Raw genomic sequence first — 17,808 nt, forward strand, 5'->3', positions numbered from 1 at the left:
CTGAGGCTTATCCCGGCGGATGACTTCCTTGCTCGCACCTATTTGCTTACAGAAAGGTAATTCAACTTAGCAATGAAAGACAAACAACTCATCTCACCTTGTTTTCTCCATGACCTAAACACATGTATATGTGCAGTTGCCAGGGCTTAGCGAGCACTAAGAACATGGCCATGTCTGGAACTTAAATCTACTAAGTATTTTTTGTTTGTGTGGTACAAAATACGCATTAAGATGTTGCCAGTTTGCTTCTGGAGCCCATAATGAATACAAAATTGTTCTCACAATTAATATAAAGACAAAGTAAAAGGTGACATTTCAATATTTTATTCAAGTTGGGTTTGGGTTTTTTTAATCCATTTTTAGTACTGTCAAGTACAGCATTTTGGGGTCTAGTTCCACACAAAATGGAAGACTCTCTAAAAATGTACCCATTTAGTTGCTAAAAAAAAGTGGTAATAAAACAAAAGTCCGTTTGAAATTCAGTGACGCAACTATGTGATTGCAGTTACAAAGACTCTTCCCTGATTATGGCCCTGTCTTAGAAGCTTTCCAGTCAGTGCAAGGGAAAGGAACAACAACACAGGACAGGTAGTATTGGCTGAGTCACATCGAACCTCCTCTGCAACGGACTTACACAAGGTGGACAACCTAAAGCATCCTGGAGACAGCTGTAGGTGTAAGATAACCAAAAAAAGAAAAACCATAGACATTCATGAAATGCCTACTTAAAAAAAAAATTAAAAAAAAAATCCCTTTTTCAGACAAGTTTGCACATTCCATTGTGAATTAAATCCGTAAGTGTCGGATCATTTTGCTTATGGAATTAACAGTACAATTAGTGGTCAGTGGTTCTTAGTGTCTCAGGTTTTATACCACATTAACGTATTCCTTGTGCAGTCGATATGTCAGTAAAGGTAATCAGTACCTTCCTACTTCCTATCATGTGGCAGCTGACAGATGTGATGGGCAATAACATTAAAAAAAAAAAAAAGCCTGGAATTAGGATTAATTTTTTTATGCTTTTGTCTCCACTTCTTTAACAACATCATCTTTAAAGCTTAGCTGTCTTTAACCAGGACTAGCAGGACTGATACTTAGCAATACTTGCATCCCAGACATAAAACATTGAAAGGTACACTATATTCTGAAGGTAGCTATGCTGTATTTTCCCATCAGTGATTGCAGAATCACTCCTTATGCTTCAAATTCCAGTCCTAGACCAAGTTTGTGACCACCTGCGTTGACATTCTTGCCATCCAACAAAGCCGACAATGTCAGTTTGATACCTGCAAAATAGAGAAAAATGAGAGAAAAGACAACTGTTCAAACCTGGAATGAGCTTTACGTTCAGTAAGTGCAGTGTCTGTATTGCTGCTTTAATTTATTGGGTAGCAAGGTTAACGTAATTTGGCAGCTAGCCTTGTAAGGACTGGGCATTTTAAAACAATTTGCAGATATGAAATCTTTCTGAATTATGAAAGTTATAATAAACCACGGTGACACACTCTGCTTTTTATCACTCGAAGTAATTAAAGCTCTGAGTCACTTCACTGCTGCTGGTCTGCTGATTAATCTAATTTTAGAGTCCAGTATTATGAAAAACGGGGACCTTGATACATACCCTCCTTTCTAAACCACTTCAAAATCTAGGTATGAAAAGGCCCAAGCCCTGTCAACAGTAATATCTCATGTCAATCTGCTTGGTATTCTGGCAGCAGATTTATTAGACTACATTAAAACCAATTTCACAGCAGTAAGGTTGTCCTCTTCCTGGACCAGGGGACCTTGAGAAAGTCACATTTTCAAGCAAAATAAACTCAGTAACGGGAAGGCTCTGAAAGTATGAAAAACACATTTACTTATCTGTGAAACCCCTAATTGTAGATATAGTTTATATCAACATAAAAGAGTATCTGACAGCCCAGCGAATGGTGGTCTCTAATAATTCTCCTTCCAATACACATCCACAATTAACAGAGCAGTCCCTGGAAAAGTTCATTGCTGGGTTGACATGCACGACAGCAATGTTAGAAAATATTTATAATGTTTTGTCACAAAAACCCTTTTTGATAGTTCCAGACTGAAATACCAGTTATTGATGGCTGAATTTCTTCTGCATAGACTTACCTGGCTTTAAAGTCTGAGTGTATCCTAATCCAATCAGACTGGAGTTGTTCACTTTAGCCTTAAAGGGAAAAAATACTGTATGTAAATAATTTTCTATCTTTATTCAAAGTCCTTCGTAGTTAAACATTAAATAACACATTTTAAGCAGGTAAAGGATTTCAGGTTTTAAATCACAAAAAAAAAAATACCTAGAGTTAATTTTGCCTCAAAATTAACATCTCAAAACAATGCCTGACAATACAATAAAACATTCTGTGTCACTTTTAAGGAAAACGCAATAGGTGTGCTTTCATGCTGCCAAAACCAAAACAAATAGAAACATGTGCCAACTACGCACCACAGAACTGCATCAAAACCACACTTGACTGATGCAAAGGTTGCTTCACATTCCAGCTCCAGGAGCCTATTTTCAAATGCTTATGAATGTACATGCATAGCACTCACGGAAAAAGAGGCATCTGGGTCAATCTGGTACTTGGCTGCTATTCCAAAGCGAGTGTTGCTATTACCGGCTGTCCAAGCCAGGTTCACGGCAGTTTCCAGTTTATCATTCACCTTCTGGTAAATGGAGCCTCCAAATTCCGTTCCATCATTCCTGGAAGGAATGCATTACTCTAGTTTTAAACTGCGCCCCAAAACAATAATTTATTTTTTTTCCAGTAAGGTCTATATTTGCAGAACATTCACTTACACCTCATTTACTATTCCTGTAACAACTAAGATAAAGACATTAGGCCAGATGGTTATAAAGTCATTTTTAAATGCCTAAATTCATTGATGGTTACTATATTTCAACAAACAACTTATGAAACTGAAATAAAGCCAGGACAAACTATCAAAAACAGACTAATGATGACAGCTTCCAATTTCCCTTCTCTCTAGATGGGAGTCTTGTGTAATAAAGAGAATTATTCCTCTTTGTGTATGTCTGAAATAATTATTTTCCCAGGCATACATCTCCCTAGTGCCCTGAAAGGGCTGTACCCCATCACCGAGCCCGAGCACCGCCTCGCCAGCAGGCTTTTACCAGGCACAGATGAACTGCATCAGAAGCAAAGATGCCAATTTAATGTCCAAGTCTATCAGCTTTTGCAAATGAATAGCATCTGCAATAGTCCTTACGGTACATCTGTACTATAGATTTCTCTCTACTAGAAATTGAGATGAAACCAGGTTTAACTTTGCAGAGAGCACTGGCCAACAGCTGAATGATGACAGCCTTCTACTGCTGCTACCGAGTAGCACAGCTTCCAATTACTACACAGGGAATAAAGCGTGGTAAACAAAATGCAAAACGTTAGAGCATGCAAGTCATAAAAACAAGAGCAAAAGACTTCTAACAGCCTTGCACTCCTTGTAAACCAGTGAGCATCTGAATTTCCATTTCCGCTGTTTTTCTTAACAGAGGATACAAACATATTGTACAAAACAGGCTTTAAACCACAGGAAGATAAATAAAATACTTATTTCTAAACCATGAAATAATCTGGCTCCAATTATTAGAGTATACCAAACCTTTAGTGATTAAAAGAAGGGGCAGATTTGGAATCTTTTCACTTTTACCCCTTTGGCCTGACATTCCTTTGTTCGTACCAATTGCACAAACAGTAGCAAAATGCCTATTTAAAAGATCAAGCAATAGCAGCAGCTTTTTTAATAGTTAGAGCAATTCTTCCAGAAAAACACTACAATACTTACTTCAGATAAGCCTGAAGCTCACATAAAGCTGCATGTGCTTGGCTCTCAAGAAAAGGAGGGGTTAAAAAGGAGTGAGGAGAGCTGGTTATACAGGCAGATTCTGTGCAAGGTTCCCACACAGCTCTGTCTTGACCTGCAACATTAGGGGGGGGCGGTCTGAGCTATGCTTAAAAAAATGAGGAAAGTCATATTTAAAACTAGAATCCAGCCCTACCTCCCTTTAGTTATCACTTATTATAAAAAAAAAAAATAATTAAAAAGTCAAACCTCCTTTTAATTCCAATGGTAATAATAGCACTTTTCAGATGTAGATTTAAAAAGCATTATCCCCCCTATAAAAATTACTATATTAAGGCACCGTTAAGGAAAGTAACTTGCTAAAGTCCCCAGCTGCTCTGAGTAGCACCAGGAAGGAAAGACAGTGTTTCAAGCCCCACCTAGTGAAATTATCAGCTCTACCACAGCATCCCTGGGAGACACTGAAGTCTCTAGATACAACCACCAAGCCGCGGGAGTTCCACACACAACTGTTTCTGGGATTATATAAAAATTCTGACACATTTCAAAGATAAAACACATCAATACCTAACTCATCTATTAATATCAATAAAGAAGATTTCTATTCCTACCATACATTTATGGTTTTGCCTGTTAATTGGTAGAGGAAGAATATTAAATAAACAACCCAGGCATCCTCCTGAAGATGATTTATCATCCTGAGGATGATTTATCATCCACGTACAGGAAGAGCAACCTAAGAAACACCCTCAGGAATCCAAGAAACAGTAGATACCCTGCTGCTGTTATAAAGTTATTTTCTGCCGTTGCTTTAATTAAAAGTAATAATAATTACAGCCTTTTATAGCAAAAGCCGATAATACAATGTTTTGAACTGCTACAGTGTAGAAAGTTGAAAGTCATTGTGCTTGAAGGAATAACTCCTAACTAGGGAGCGGAGGAGGACCCCACATTTTGTTTTGATTAAAGTTTTCTGCCCACATTTTTGGGGTTTTGGCAATCCCTCAAACACACTGTCTGGGCTGGGAAGGTTCAGTTGTTCCATCAGGCAGTTTAAGCTTCCTAAACCAGATCACTACAAAACAGCATGAAACAGAAGAGAAAGCCTTTGAAGAGGCAGCTCCAGTAAAGCAGAGCAGTTGTTCATCCCCCAAATGGGAACAGCCTGCCTTAGCCCTGCTACGTGCAAAATATCCAATTACCCAAGGGACTGGGAAGGGGAGGGGGTGGGGGGGATGGATTAGGGATTGCCTAATCCTAAAAAACTGCCTTTCCCAAAGGCATAAATCACTTTTTTTAAGAGGAACAGCAGACAGAGAAATTGGGGTTTTCATGGAATTTGGTCCTGGTTTCCCTCTGCTCTTGCATTCAGAAAGGACAACTGCTTGTGTAAATAGATTATTAGGAGTTACAATAATAAAACAAACTTTTATACCATATCCCTTCCAGTACTAAAACAAACCCGGTCCATATCTCTTCCATTCATTCCCTTTTGTCTGTTCTTGTTCATCCTCTGATTAACTCTTTATCTACAGATCAAAACACCATTTTATTCGATTTTGACATGTGCAAAAGGAAGGCATTGCTTTTATTTCAACTTTGCACAAAGAATATTTTTGTAACCCACTTGTTGTATTATTCCACTGCTAGATTCTAATAATCCTTATCTGTTAGAAGGACAGACAGTGGATGCTTGAGCGCTCAGTGAGTTCCAGTTCCTTCTGTCATGCACTCCCTCACCCACGTAACTCAAAGAAAAGTTAATGCAGCTTGCCAGCTTAAATGAAGAAGTAATTTCAAATCCACCATTCCCTCTTTCACCGCTGCTGAAACTCCATCTCTTTAATTGTTCTAGTAAGCAGTAAAAGCCTTTCAAATTCCTTTTTAATGCCTGTCTGCCAATACTTACACGTTAGTATGAAGCTGGAATTCATCAGTCTTGTAGCCAACAGCAAAGTTGCTCTGGGTTACTCTGGACTTCGTTGTCTCAAAAGTCATTTGGTAGCCTGCCAGCCACCCCTCATAGCCAACCACCAGAGCGCCACGTATTGAAGGGCCGGCAATATCGAAATCCATGTCGCAGCCAATGTTGATGTGGTCCCTTTTGTACCCTGTCTTAACTTTAGCGCTCTTTTTCCTAAAGAGAAAAGAAAGAATCTCATATCTTTGAAAAGATACGCTTGTAGGTAGCAATTCAATCGAATCAGTTACTTTAATTCAGTGTAATAGTCGCCAAAGACAAAGTATACACACCTGGAGAGCCAAGTAATATATCACCTTCTTACCTTCCGCATTTGCAAAACCCTAATTCAGCTACAGTGAATTATTGGCAATCAAGCAATGAAACGTGGTGTAGTGCCCCACTGAGCACTTCTGGGCTGTGTTTTGGAAAGCAGCAGCACAATAAACCAGAGAGGAGGTGACAAAGCAAATCCTCACCTTCAATTAATCTGATGGTTTTGGAAGTTTGGGAGATGCAGGCAAGGAAACAGAACTGCATCAGTTTACAGGTTTGCCACAGAACGTCAACAGTAGTTGGCCTTTCCCAAACAAACAATTTTTAGACAATCCTAGTGAACTGGGTAATCTCATTTACTGTGACAGACATCAAGAAATCACTACTTTGCCTCCAGCGTCCTGAGGGAAAGTCTCTGCTGCTGAGGAAGTCGGCTGCTTCAGCAGCTCTGACACCCTGCTTTCTCCTTAAGATGCTTTATGAAGTTTAGCGGTTACAGCCACTGGAAAGCTGCCAGGTGAGAGCAGAAATAAACTTACACTGAGTCACTTGTTTCTTTTTATACTATTGGCCAGAACAGTGTTTTCTCATGCGTCCTTAGGTCAGTTTACAGCAAGGGTGCAGACCCTCACAAGGTAAGAGAGTTACATCTAATATATTCAGCTACTCTTAGTTAAGATTTTTTTCTTCTGTCTTTACAAGTGTCTTCTGTCTTTGACCAAATCTTTTACTGAAATCTTTCTGGAAAAGTCAGGCTAATTTGAAATTTCAAATCAACCTTTCACTTCAGCTAACAGAAACAGTCTCCAAGAATTCTTTCAATGCTGTATCAGACCCACATAGAGATCTCACATAGAGATTGCTTTCTTTTTGTTATCATTATTTTGGACTCAGGAATTTCTTGTGTTTTGCAAAATCAGAATTAAAGAGCAGGAGTGCCAAAAGCACTCAGCATTAGCTCGTCTGCAGCTTCTCTAAAAGTCAGCGATACCTCTCCCACCAATGTCGACAGGGACAGAGGCAAGTTAACACCAAGCGCTCCTAAAAATGAGTTCTCCCGTTGAAAGATGCATCACAGCCAGTAAGTAGGAAGGAAGGGGGCGAAGGTGTCTCATATTCAGACATGATGCACCCCTGTCAACCTAAACCAGGTCACACCAGCATTGAACCTCACTCTGTTTCGTCTAATTATAACAGTCCTCCCGCACAGCAATCATTGTATCTCAGTGTTATGGTTTGAGGAACCCGCAACAATTTAGTGTCATTCAGACAATTATTCTCTCACCCAATGACCCCTCCCCACCTGGGAAGGGGAAAGCAGGAAAACCAAGGAAACCCAAAGGTTGAAATATACACAATTTATAAACAGATTTAATGGAATAAAACTAGATAATTGACATTAATAACACTAAAGAACCAGTACTGATCCCGATAGCAATATAAAATATACGAGGATTATCCTCAGCCCATTCCATCAGCAGGAAGCTGTGCACTCCCAGAAGGGGACAGCAAATGTGGGACACTGCGAGCGCTGCGGCTTCGGGAGGATGGGAAGGGCTCAGGGCTCCGGCACCGGGGCAAGGAGTTCTCAGGATGGCAGCCATCAAGGGAGAGAAAGAACTCGTCAGCAAACTTTCTAATTTTTATTGAATATGACATTCACGGTATGAAATAACCCTGTAGCAGCTTGGGTCAAGTGCCTGGGTCTCGCTTCTCCTCATCCCTGCACCTGGCGAGCTTGAAAACGCTGAGACCTTGAAACCTGCATCCCAGAGCTGGCTATAAAGTAAATATTTTTACAAATTCAGACACTAGAGCACTGAAAGTCTCCTAAAAGTGCAGTTTTCCCAAGCATTAGAAGAGAAATCAGTCCTGTGTTGCTCAAACCAGGACACTCGGATACTATAGTGCCTGTGAAGTGCCTAAGAAATAGCTGTAGAGCTGTAACTTGTCATTCTCCTACAAGGTTTTTCCTTTTTTATTTCTTTAAGAATCCTACCAGTTAAAAAATAATCATCAACAAGCACTAGAGATTAGGAGTGGACTGGAAGCAGTTGACAATGCAGGACACTAAATCTAAAGGACAAGGTGAACTGTGACTATAAACCAGCAGCCAGCAGCGCAACGTGCTGCCGCAGGAACCTGATGTTGCAGGGTATTTTGACTCACTGGCAGCACTGCTTGCAAAAAGATAATCAGGGGGAAAAAAAAAAAATAAAGCACCATTTAGACCTACAGCTGCTGCTTAATCCCTCTGGCCCACATAAAACGTGGCATCCAATCGCCATGGCAGAAATTCTCATCCACCACCAAGGCACGCTGTGGCCAGCAAGAATTCAGATGATAAATTCAGATCGGGAGAAGAGCCCAATTACTCTGTCAACCCGTTAGAGCCCTGGCCAACTGGCTCCCGGAGCTTGTTAAGCTTTGCATTACAGCTGACTTGTTTAGTGCTTGTATTCACACAGTAGCTCATCCTCTGTCATGGCCAGAAATAAGCAACAGGAGTGAAAATAAACCCTTTTCTTTCCATCCTAATTCTGATTATAATTTTCACGTTACCGTATTTAAAAGTTTGCTTCTTATAGCTTAGAATTAAAAACGTATTGTTAATACTAAGATTTAGATCAGATGTATGTGATTTCATCATACACAGGCTGATTATTAACTGTCTCAATATCTTAGGACAGAAAGAGTAAAGAAGCAAGACAGTATTCTGGAAAATTAAAAAAAAAAAAAAAGCCTTTTTTTTGTCACTCAAGCTTACTCACTTCTTACCCAGTGTTAGGAGAGAAGGAGGAGTCAAAGGTCAGCTTCAGGCCACGTGCAAGCTGAACAGAAAAGAAATTCACTGGTTGGATTTATAATTAGAGATTGTCAGAAGTTAATTTGTAAATTGCGTCTTTGGAGTCAAAAATTACCTGATCTTCAAGAGTAATCTCGGTGCCTAGTGTGTTGTCGGTGTTCCACTTCTCTGTGAACATCAATCCATATTCCACCCATTTGTATTTTGTTTCCAAACTACCACTAACTTTGCTGGTTTCTGAGTTTGCTGAACCTGAGCTTGTAAATTCCTAAAAGGAAAAAAAAATAAATATGTATATACATTTTATATATATATATTTGCTCTCAGAAGATTTAAGAACATGTTTGCTTATCATTAATACCAACAGACTCTCGCCCCGCAAAGAAATTCAGTGTGGGAGAGGAAAATCACCGCACACTAAGGGAATGGGTGTGGGAACAGAGTGCGGATCACCCTTCCCACAGGCATCACAGGGAATAAGGCGCTCGTCTGTCCAAGGTCTGTCTGTGAATCAGCATGCAAGTATGCAAATGCCTCATAGCGATGTTCTAAATATTAGTCCCAATATACAGTTACATTGCAACTATACTTGTTTAGTGACTGATAAGAAAAACAGCATGCAGCACATTTAGAAACCTCCTTCAAGCCAGCGAAGCAAGAGGGAGGCACCAACGCTTCCTCCGCACGCAGGGGATGGCCTCAAACAGCAACGCAATCCTCAGAGTAAGCAATTTCCATGATTGCAAAGCAGCCCTTCACTCTTTCTGCTCCTCTAATCTGTGCACAGTCTCATACAGTATACAAAAATTATAAATGCAAAAGTAACTTGCAAGGTAGTAATATATCTGAAAAATGGTAAGGGCAGAGCAAGGGATTCTACTTTTAAAAAGAAATATACAGTAACCACAAGAACACTGCAATGTTTTGGATTTCAATGTCTTTCCAAACTCACCAGTCCATTTTCAGATTTTGTTTTCAAATCAAGTTTTATTAACCCAAAACCTAGAAGATGAGTAAAAAATATGAATTATATATATGTTAATTTGAAAAGCATTTATGATTATTTCTTAAACTTCCTTCTAAACCTCCTGTGAACTATTAAAATATAAACCGAGGGTACAGTTATCAAGCCACGTGTTTTTATGAAGCAGATTACACAGCTCGTACTCACTTCAGATAGCACTTGACTGATTAATCCTACTGACCTCAGCAATATAATTGGGACCAAATTAGGTAATAATGTCTTTATTCATACTGAGCAGCATTTTGTTCATAAGCAAACTACTGACATCAATGATCCTATTCATGATACAAGGAAACAGTCAAAATAAATCGTACCATTTTCTTCCAAAACAGACAACAGTCTGGGAAACAGGAAGAATTTTGTCACAAGAAGAGTAAGTTGCCCTCCCTTTCCAGACAGCAAGGGCAACGTGAAGCTACAATAGAGAATTCTCCGGATTCTAATGGAAATTATTGGAATATTTTTTAGAGAAAAGTAATAAAAGTCTAACATTTTCAGGAACCAGTCAGGCAGCAAAAGACCACATTTATCTTGGCTTTATTTACCATATCCCTTGGTGAAAACATCTCTGGCAGATTTGCCCAGATCAGCATAAGCAGGTGGAACAGCCATTTTCTGGAAAAAAGAAAAAAAAAACAAGAAGGGAAATTACAGTGTTCAGAAACTTATTTCATTCAGTTACGCAACAGGAAACTTAAGCCCACTTCAGCCAGTTTTATTTTCTATCCACCTATCAATTAAGTACAGCCTGAAGAAAGTAACTATAGCAAAGAGTGTGATTTATTTTGCTCATTAGCCAGCAGAAGCAATGACCGTGCATTTGCCACCCAGGACGAGAAACAGCTTGCAGAACAAACACATATTTTTAAAAAAAAAAAAAAAAAAAAAAAGAAACGAAACTAACTGTGCCTTTCCAGAGAGTTAACTGCTGTTCTCTTATTGGTATAAGTCATGCATGAATGAATGACTTCTTTTTTTGAAACCATTTCTCGGAAACATTTCTTCTGTTTCTTGCAATGGATCCATGTATTGTGATGCAGAGAATTAGGGCCCCAAGTCACCCACTCAGGAACTCTAACCAGGAGAGGAACAGCATCAGGAGCATCTCTCCCCCCTAATTCACTGCAGCAAATGGGTATCATTTATGTCAGCAAGATTGATAAACGGTCATTCTTCACTGGCAGATTTCTTTGACTTTTTCTGTTCATCAACTGGGGGGGAAAAAAAAAAAAAAAAATCAAAGAATCCTAGAATGGTTTGGGTTGGAAGGGACCTTAAAGACCATCTAGTGCCACCCCGTGCCCTGTGCAGGGACACCTCCCACCACACCAGGTTGCTCCAAGCCCCGTCCAACCTGGCCTTGAACCCCTCCAGGGATGGGGCAGCCACAGCTTCTCTGGGCAACCTGGGCCAGGGGCTCACCACCCTCACAGCAAACAATTTCTTCCTGAGATCTCATCTAAATCTCCCCTCTTCCAGTTTGACCCCACTACCCCTCGTCCCATCACTACATGCCCTTATAAAAAGTCCCTCTCCAGCTTTCTTATAAGCCCCCTTCAGATACTGGAAAGCTGCTCTAAGGTCTCCCCGGAGTCTTCTCTTCTCCAGGCTGAACAACCCCAACTTTCTCAGCTTGCTGAGGCACAGGAAGGCAGAAGGGATGCTGGAGGGTGAAGCCAGGCAGTCGGGAGGGTTGCTCCGACCTGGCTTGGGCAGGCAGAAGCCACCCGGAGCTCTCAGCACAGCCCGGAGCAGGCACCAGCCCCGCAGGGTGGGCGCCGCAGGGCAGCTCTGTCTCCCCAGCAGGCTTTGTCGTAGGGATGCCCACATTGCCACGTAGGGCCAACGTAAGCCCTGGCCGTTCTTAGCTCAATGGACTCCTGCAAGAAATTGAATGCCTCCCGTTTTCTCTGCCACTGAGAAAACTGCCTCATTGTGTACGGAGGAGAAAATGGGATCCCGAGGGGAACAACCCAACCACACCGACTTTCTTATCCAAGTACAGGAATTTCTTCTATGGAAGCAAAGTCAAACAATCTGAAATGCTGTACACTTTTATAGACAAGATTTCATAATTTTAAAACAGCAAAGGAGATAAATCATACTTATAAAGCTGGTCCTCTTGATAAGCGATGTTGCACTAAAATTCCATATTCCCAAACTTTTTGGTTGTGCAAAAGTAATAAGCAGTTTATTACACAAGCGTGCAAATGCTTAAAAAAACTGCCTGCCAATCCTTACTCCAGACTATTCAATATTAGCAAAAAACTGTTCTTTTAAACCCCAAATGGAATACAAGGGGTGCTCTAAAGAGTCTTCCTGGCTGTGGACTTAGCTGCCGGTCTCGGGCCAAGCACACCACCACCAGCGCGGAAGGAGCTCCAGCAGCCACTCACCGCCTCGAGCACTCCATCCAACAAGCTGTAGCCTGTTCAAGCAGGATATTGCTATTGCATAAATGAAGAATCCCTGTCCTAGAGGGAACAAAACAGATCTGGTGGCGAAATAAAAGCAAAGAGTCTTCTCAGAACATACATAAAGTAGGATACAAGGGCGCATGCTGTGGTGTAGCTTCAGCTGCAGAGACTACCTGGATGCATGGCATCTCTTTCCAGTTATAATTCAGTAATAAGATGCAGCCCCAAATACATAAGCAGCTAAACAGTTAAATTAAAAAGAAGAAAAGGTATTCCATATTCTAAAGCAGTTTTAGCTGATTATATTAGACCTAAATGTCTCTCTCCGTGTTTTGTGTGAACATGAAAGCAGGGATTTAATATCTAGACACAAAACCAGCCTTTAAAAAATAAAGAACATACGCACACATAAACCCAAACCAAGTATTAACAGATTTCTTTAAGTAACTCCTCTGCTCCTTATTAAAGTCACTAGAAGCAGAGCAAAACGCCCTGCCTGGAGATGACAGCTTAAAGCCAGCGCCTAAGGCAGTGCTCAGGAGAGGGATGGGCAATTCCCCAAGGGATGCCTGTGTCCAGGAAACGCTTCGTCCCTGCCGGAGCAGCCCGGCCTCATGAGAACCCTCTGATGGGTATCTCCATTTAGCATCATCAAACATTAAAAATGTTAAAAACCCCTGCATTTGGAAATCAAATAAGCATTGTGTTGGAAGACAATGCAGTGCTCTGCCAACTGCATTTTGGAATCCACCAGGTATATTTTATCAACAGTCCCTTTGAGTGACTTGGTAAAATCAAAATATTTTCTTGAAAACTGCACACGGTATGCTTTTGGTTTGGGTTTTGTAGGTTACGTTTTTCCCTTATCCAAGCCCACGAAGCCAAGTTTTGCTCCCAGTGCCATTTGTGCCTCTCCATTGCGTGTCTCGGCAAGTGGCTGAGCTGTGACAGGCGGCTCCGTGGCTGCAGTCTGGGCTGGGGCTGCAGGACAGTGGGAGACGTCGAGATCTCCACTTAGGCAATTACTATAATTAAGGGACAAAACTGAAAGCCAAATCCCTGCCGGTTGTAAGGCAAATCATGTAATGCACTCAGAGCAAGGTGTTTAAAACTGCTGAGTGTGGAAAGCACTACGAGCTGCGTACCTGGTGGTTAACCTTGCTGTTGTCAGCAAGAACAAAAATAATTATTTCTGTTTGCGTTGGCTAATCAGAAGCATCTTGTTTAACAGATGGAAAACAAAACTGATTACATCCTGAGCGAGTGCAGGTTGTAAGACAAGCATGCTTAACAGGGATTCAAACTCTTAAAGGATCAAGGAATGGCAGTGGCCAAGTGCCCTTGCTTTTCACCAGCGGGATCCCAGCACATTAACCCAGACTAGGTTAGTGCTGAAATGAATTCATTGCTTTTATCCTTGTCCAACTGTGCAAATAGCTCTGAGTGACTGCGTACCCCGACTCTCACACAGAGCAGGCCAAGTAGAATATATACGCTCTAAGTAGGAAAATATTTTAATTTTCTTGAGTAGGAAATACTGTAGTGCACACGAGTCATGGCTGAAGAAAACCTGAACTCCGTGAATTTACAGCTGCCACAGGGAGAAAATTGGAGGCTTCCTTCCTACCCAAGAGCCAGCCCTAGTGAAGATTTCATTAAAGACAAAGCACTTCCAAGCAGGCCAAATCTGAATATTTTCCAGTGTCACAGATGGCAAACTTTTCACCTTATAATGCAGTTCTGGGTAATTAAATCAAAATCAGCCCAATAGGCAGCAAAGCCCCAGGGTGCCCTTGGCGAACGTAAGGACTGGCTGCAACCAAAGGAAAACTCATCTCTGCTTCACAGCTCTCTTACGTGCCCGAGTTAAAGTTTCCCTACACAGACTTATCAACTTCATGATATTTACAGGAGGGGAAGGAGCAATCTAAAAATTTGAGATAAGAATAAAATCCATGATAAGAATAAAATTCCCATGAAGTCTATCAGATCCAAGCCTAAGAGAATAAAAAGCTTGGATTTAACCTTACCCTAGCCACATTTTTTCCTAATAAATTTGAACTCGTGTACCATTTCTTGATGGTAGCAGTAGTTCCGAAAAGTTCTGCTCCCCATCTCCACGAGAGAGATGGTAACTGAAGAGCTGACACTAACGGCTGCGGGGGACACGTCCCACCAGCCCTTCTTGACCCCCAGCTTGTGCGCTGTCATCTCCCAACCAACACATGTTGTATCAATAAATAGACCCTGACGGACGGTGCTTTTGCTCTTGGGCAGAACACGGCCCAGCTCTCTCCACACACCATGGCAGGGCAGCCACAGTCACCAGCTCCGCATGGCACCAGTGTCCCTGTCCCACCATCCGATGGGGTGGTGTCGACAGGTCCCTGTCCCACCATCCGACATCCCAGCCTGACGGGTGAGCACGGGGCTGGCTCCGCAGTTTGGGTTTTATGGTCCAGATCCCTAATCCATTCAAGTCACCACTACAGCCTGCTTTGAATTGGGTTCAGAAGCCTAAATCTGCAGAGAGGTGAAACATGCTTAACCGTAAATACATGAGCAGTCCCGCTGAGGTCAAACATCATAGAATCATAGAATGCTTTGGGTTGGAAGGGACCTTTAAAGCCCATCCAGTGCCACCCCCTGCCCTGGGCAGGGACACCTCCCACCACACCAGGTTGCTCCAAGCCCCGTCCAACCTGGCCTTGAACCCCTCCAGGGATGGGGCAGCCACAGCTTCTCTGGGCAACCTGGGCCAGGGGCTCACCACCCTCACAGCAAAGAATTCCTTCCTGATATATCAAGTTTGGCACATTCACAAGTCTTTTGAGAAGCCAGTATAAGCACGTGATTTGTAAATACTCCGCGTTGTGGGACACAATACTCAACAACACTTTTTGCCCTAACTTGCTAAGGTGCTGACGTCATATTATCCATGCACCACCATGACTCAAAATTTAAGACCTTGGAGTCCACAATTTCTTTCACGCAGGTATCAGTAAACCCATGCAGCATCCCTCTGAGACTGCCGGGATCACAGCCCTCCCACCATGGCTGTGCTTTTCAACTACATACATGATGAAGCAGATTTAGTTTTTTAAGATTGGTTTTTGCAGTATCTCTGTAGCCCAATAAACGCAGGAGTACAGAGGCAATAAACCCCTTAAAAGCAAACGTAAATATTATGATTTAGTCTATACTAATATTTATGGAATTAAAGAAAGAAAAAGCCTGCTCCTAATTATATGGGTATAACTTATGAACGACAACGTTGTATGGCAACCCCTTATTAACTATCACATATAAGTATCAATTAAATAAAGTTGGGGGATATTGCAGCCTGCTGTAGCTACTGTACTTACTAAAACTGCAAGGCAAGAACAAAGAACATACCCTGTACGTTAAATTAAAGACGCAGGTTACCTCCCTGTTTTCTTCCAACTATCTGCAGAGGGAGCGAGCTGTGCTGCTGTCCCACCCCGTGCCACCATCGCGGCAGGGGCACGGCTGGCGCAGGCCCCGGCACAGCGCTCAAGAAGGGACACGTCCCTCGCTCCCGGCCCCGCTGCGGGAACACCCAGCGTCAGATCAATGGGGATGACTAATTAAAACAGCACTTCATTTTCCGGCGCAATTGCCTCCCACAGAAGAGGAGCATCCACCACACCGGAGCCAGTGGAGGGGTTTTTCTCTACCTGCAGCAGATGCCAAACGCAGGAGGGCCTGCACTTCCCGACTGCCTCCCGCTGGGAGCCAGTGATGGGGACATCACTCCTGCGGCTACAGCGACCACCGGGGATGTCCCACACACCATCACGCCCCAACACACGCCACCCAAAACATGGGCAGGAAGAAAAGGTGCAGTCTGGGGATCAGCATCATCCTTCAATGGAGAGTGCTGGGGGAAAGAACTAATCTGGGAAGTCTTTTCAACAATGCAAAAGCAATTTTTTTTAAGGCATTCTGGCAAAATTTCATAGATGAAACACCACAAGACAGGTGATTATTCAACCATCTGCTGCACCGAATAAAACAAACCGCAACGTGCTTCTGATCCTCACTCAGCCGTCGAGAGACGAGATGGGATCCGTTTCAGCTGGCATCGCTATAAATATTCCCCAGGGACACAACCCTGCCTCGGTCAGTTGGGATGAGTCAGCTCCACTTCGTTTTCAGAAAATTTTGTTACTTTTTTTTCTCACAAATGCCCAAAGACTGAATGAGTCTTTCACCCTCCAGCAAGAGTTGTTCCCAGCAAAGGACGTGACGAGGCAGAATGGAGGCGACTGCACTGCTGCCTGGTTCGGGAGGTGAAAACCGAGTCCTCGGGATTTTTAAGCTCATTTTTAAACACACACACATAGCAAAGAGCTACATTTTGCGAATAAGCAGAATAAAATGAAACAAAAATCAGTCTGGCTGCTTGGGGTGGGGTTTGGGGTTTTGGTGCATGTCGGGGTGAATTTGCCAACCTGCAGAAAGGATCCCAGGGCGAGGTGGAAGGGATGGCAGCGCTAAAGCGGGGCAAAATCCAGGCAGGTGGCACTGAAACGGGGCTGAATCCAGGCAGGTGCGGCCACCCATGACCTTTGCTCCCCAGGAAGATGAAAATCGATTCCCGCTTGCGGAAGCGTTTGCGGAGGAACCTGCCAGCACCTCGGTGGCCGATTGACCTTTAAATCCCCGTCACGGGGCCAGCAGCTGGACCGATCCGGGTGGATCATCACCATCATCGCCACCATCATCCCCATCACCCTCACCATCCTCCCCACCACCCGCACGGCCGCCGGCATCGTGCCCGGCCGCACCCCGCACCCACCTGCCCCCGCCTCGCCGCCCTCCCATGTCACAACCCCCCGGGCGCCACCAAAGCAGGCCCTGATGTCGTCACGCCCGGCATTACGTAAGAAAACAGTTATTCCCATTCCGGCGTGTCCGCGGCTCCCAAAATCCCTCCCCCGGGTCGCCGCGCGTTTCCCCCCGCTCCCACCCGTGACCGGCCGCCGCCGACCCCCGGCTCGGAGGGGGCAACAGAGGGACGATACCCGGGTCCCCCCGGCGTGTGTGTCTCTCCCCGGCCCTACCTGCCCCCGCCGCGGCGGCAGCAGCAGCAGCAGCCTTCCCGCTCCCGCCTCGGCCTCCTCCGGCGGCGGCTGCCCCTGCCCGGCGCCTCCCCGGGCTCTGCGGCGGCGGCTGCGTGATGGCGGGCGGGGACGGGGCGGGAGGGAGGGAGGGGGGGAGGGACGGGCGGGAGGGGGCGGGCGGCGGGGCGGGATCTGCCGCCGCACCGGGCACGGGGTCCCGACCGGCCGCCCGGGCACGAGGGAGCGGCGGTGGGTCCCGGCACAGCGTCCCCCAAGTGCCCCGGAGCCGCCCAGGGCACCGGCATCCCCCGCACTGGTGGGAGCTCCCCATTTGGAGTTAGTTTTTGAATTAGAATTACCTAGAAATAGAATCATTGAACCCCAGAATGGTTTGG

General features: G+C 43.7%; 1 protein-coding gene across 1 annotated transcript; it reads right to left on the reverse strand.

Annotated features, from left to right (window-relative positions):
• Nucleotides 1-308: 308 nt before the first annotated feature.
• VDAC1 (voltage dependent anion channel 1) lies at nucleotides 309-17,546 on the reverse strand. The gene is made up of 9 exons (XM_074603957.1): nucleotides 17,414-17,546; nucleotides 10,455-10,524; nucleotides 9,838-9,887; nucleotides 9,001-9,153; nucleotides 8,858-8,910; nucleotides 5,753-5,980; nucleotides 2,572-2,722; nucleotides 2,128-2,185; nucleotides 309-1,286 (listed from the first exon to the last, which is right to left on the reverse strand). The coding sequence occupies exons 2-9, from the start codon at nucleotides 10,519-10,521 to the stop codon at nucleotides 1,195-1,197; spliced, it is 852 nt and encodes a 283-aa protein (XP_074460058.1). The 5' UTR covers nucleotides 10,522-10,524; nucleotides 17,414-17,546; the 3' UTR covers nucleotides 309-1,194.
• Nucleotides 17,547-17,808: the final 262 nt, after the last annotated feature.

The sequence above is a fragment of the Larus michahellis genome, chromosome 11 (genome assembly GCF_964199755.1).
Source record: "Larus michahellis chromosome 11, bLarMic1.1, whole genome shotgun sequence".
In the NCBI taxonomy this organism is placed as follows: Eukaryota; Metazoa; Chordata; class Aves; order Charadriiformes; family Laridae; genus Larus; species Larus michahellis.

What these genes read in the sequence shown, in the direction of transcription:
- VDAC1 (XM_074603957.1), bottom strand. Translation starts at nt 10,521, where the DNA reads ATGGCTGTTCCACCTGCTTATGCTGATCTGGGCAAATCTGCCAGAGAT. An exon ending in TCCTTCTCTCCTAACACTGG is followed by an intron (nt 5,981 to 8,857) that starts GTAAGAAGTGAG and finishes TTTTCTCTTTAG; the next exon opens with GAAAAAGAGCGCTAAAGTTA. An exon ending in CACTCAGACTTTAAAGCCAG is followed by an intron (nt 1,287 to 2,127) that starts GTAAGTCTATGC and finishes TCTATTTTGCAG; the next exon opens with GTATCAAACTGACATTGTCG.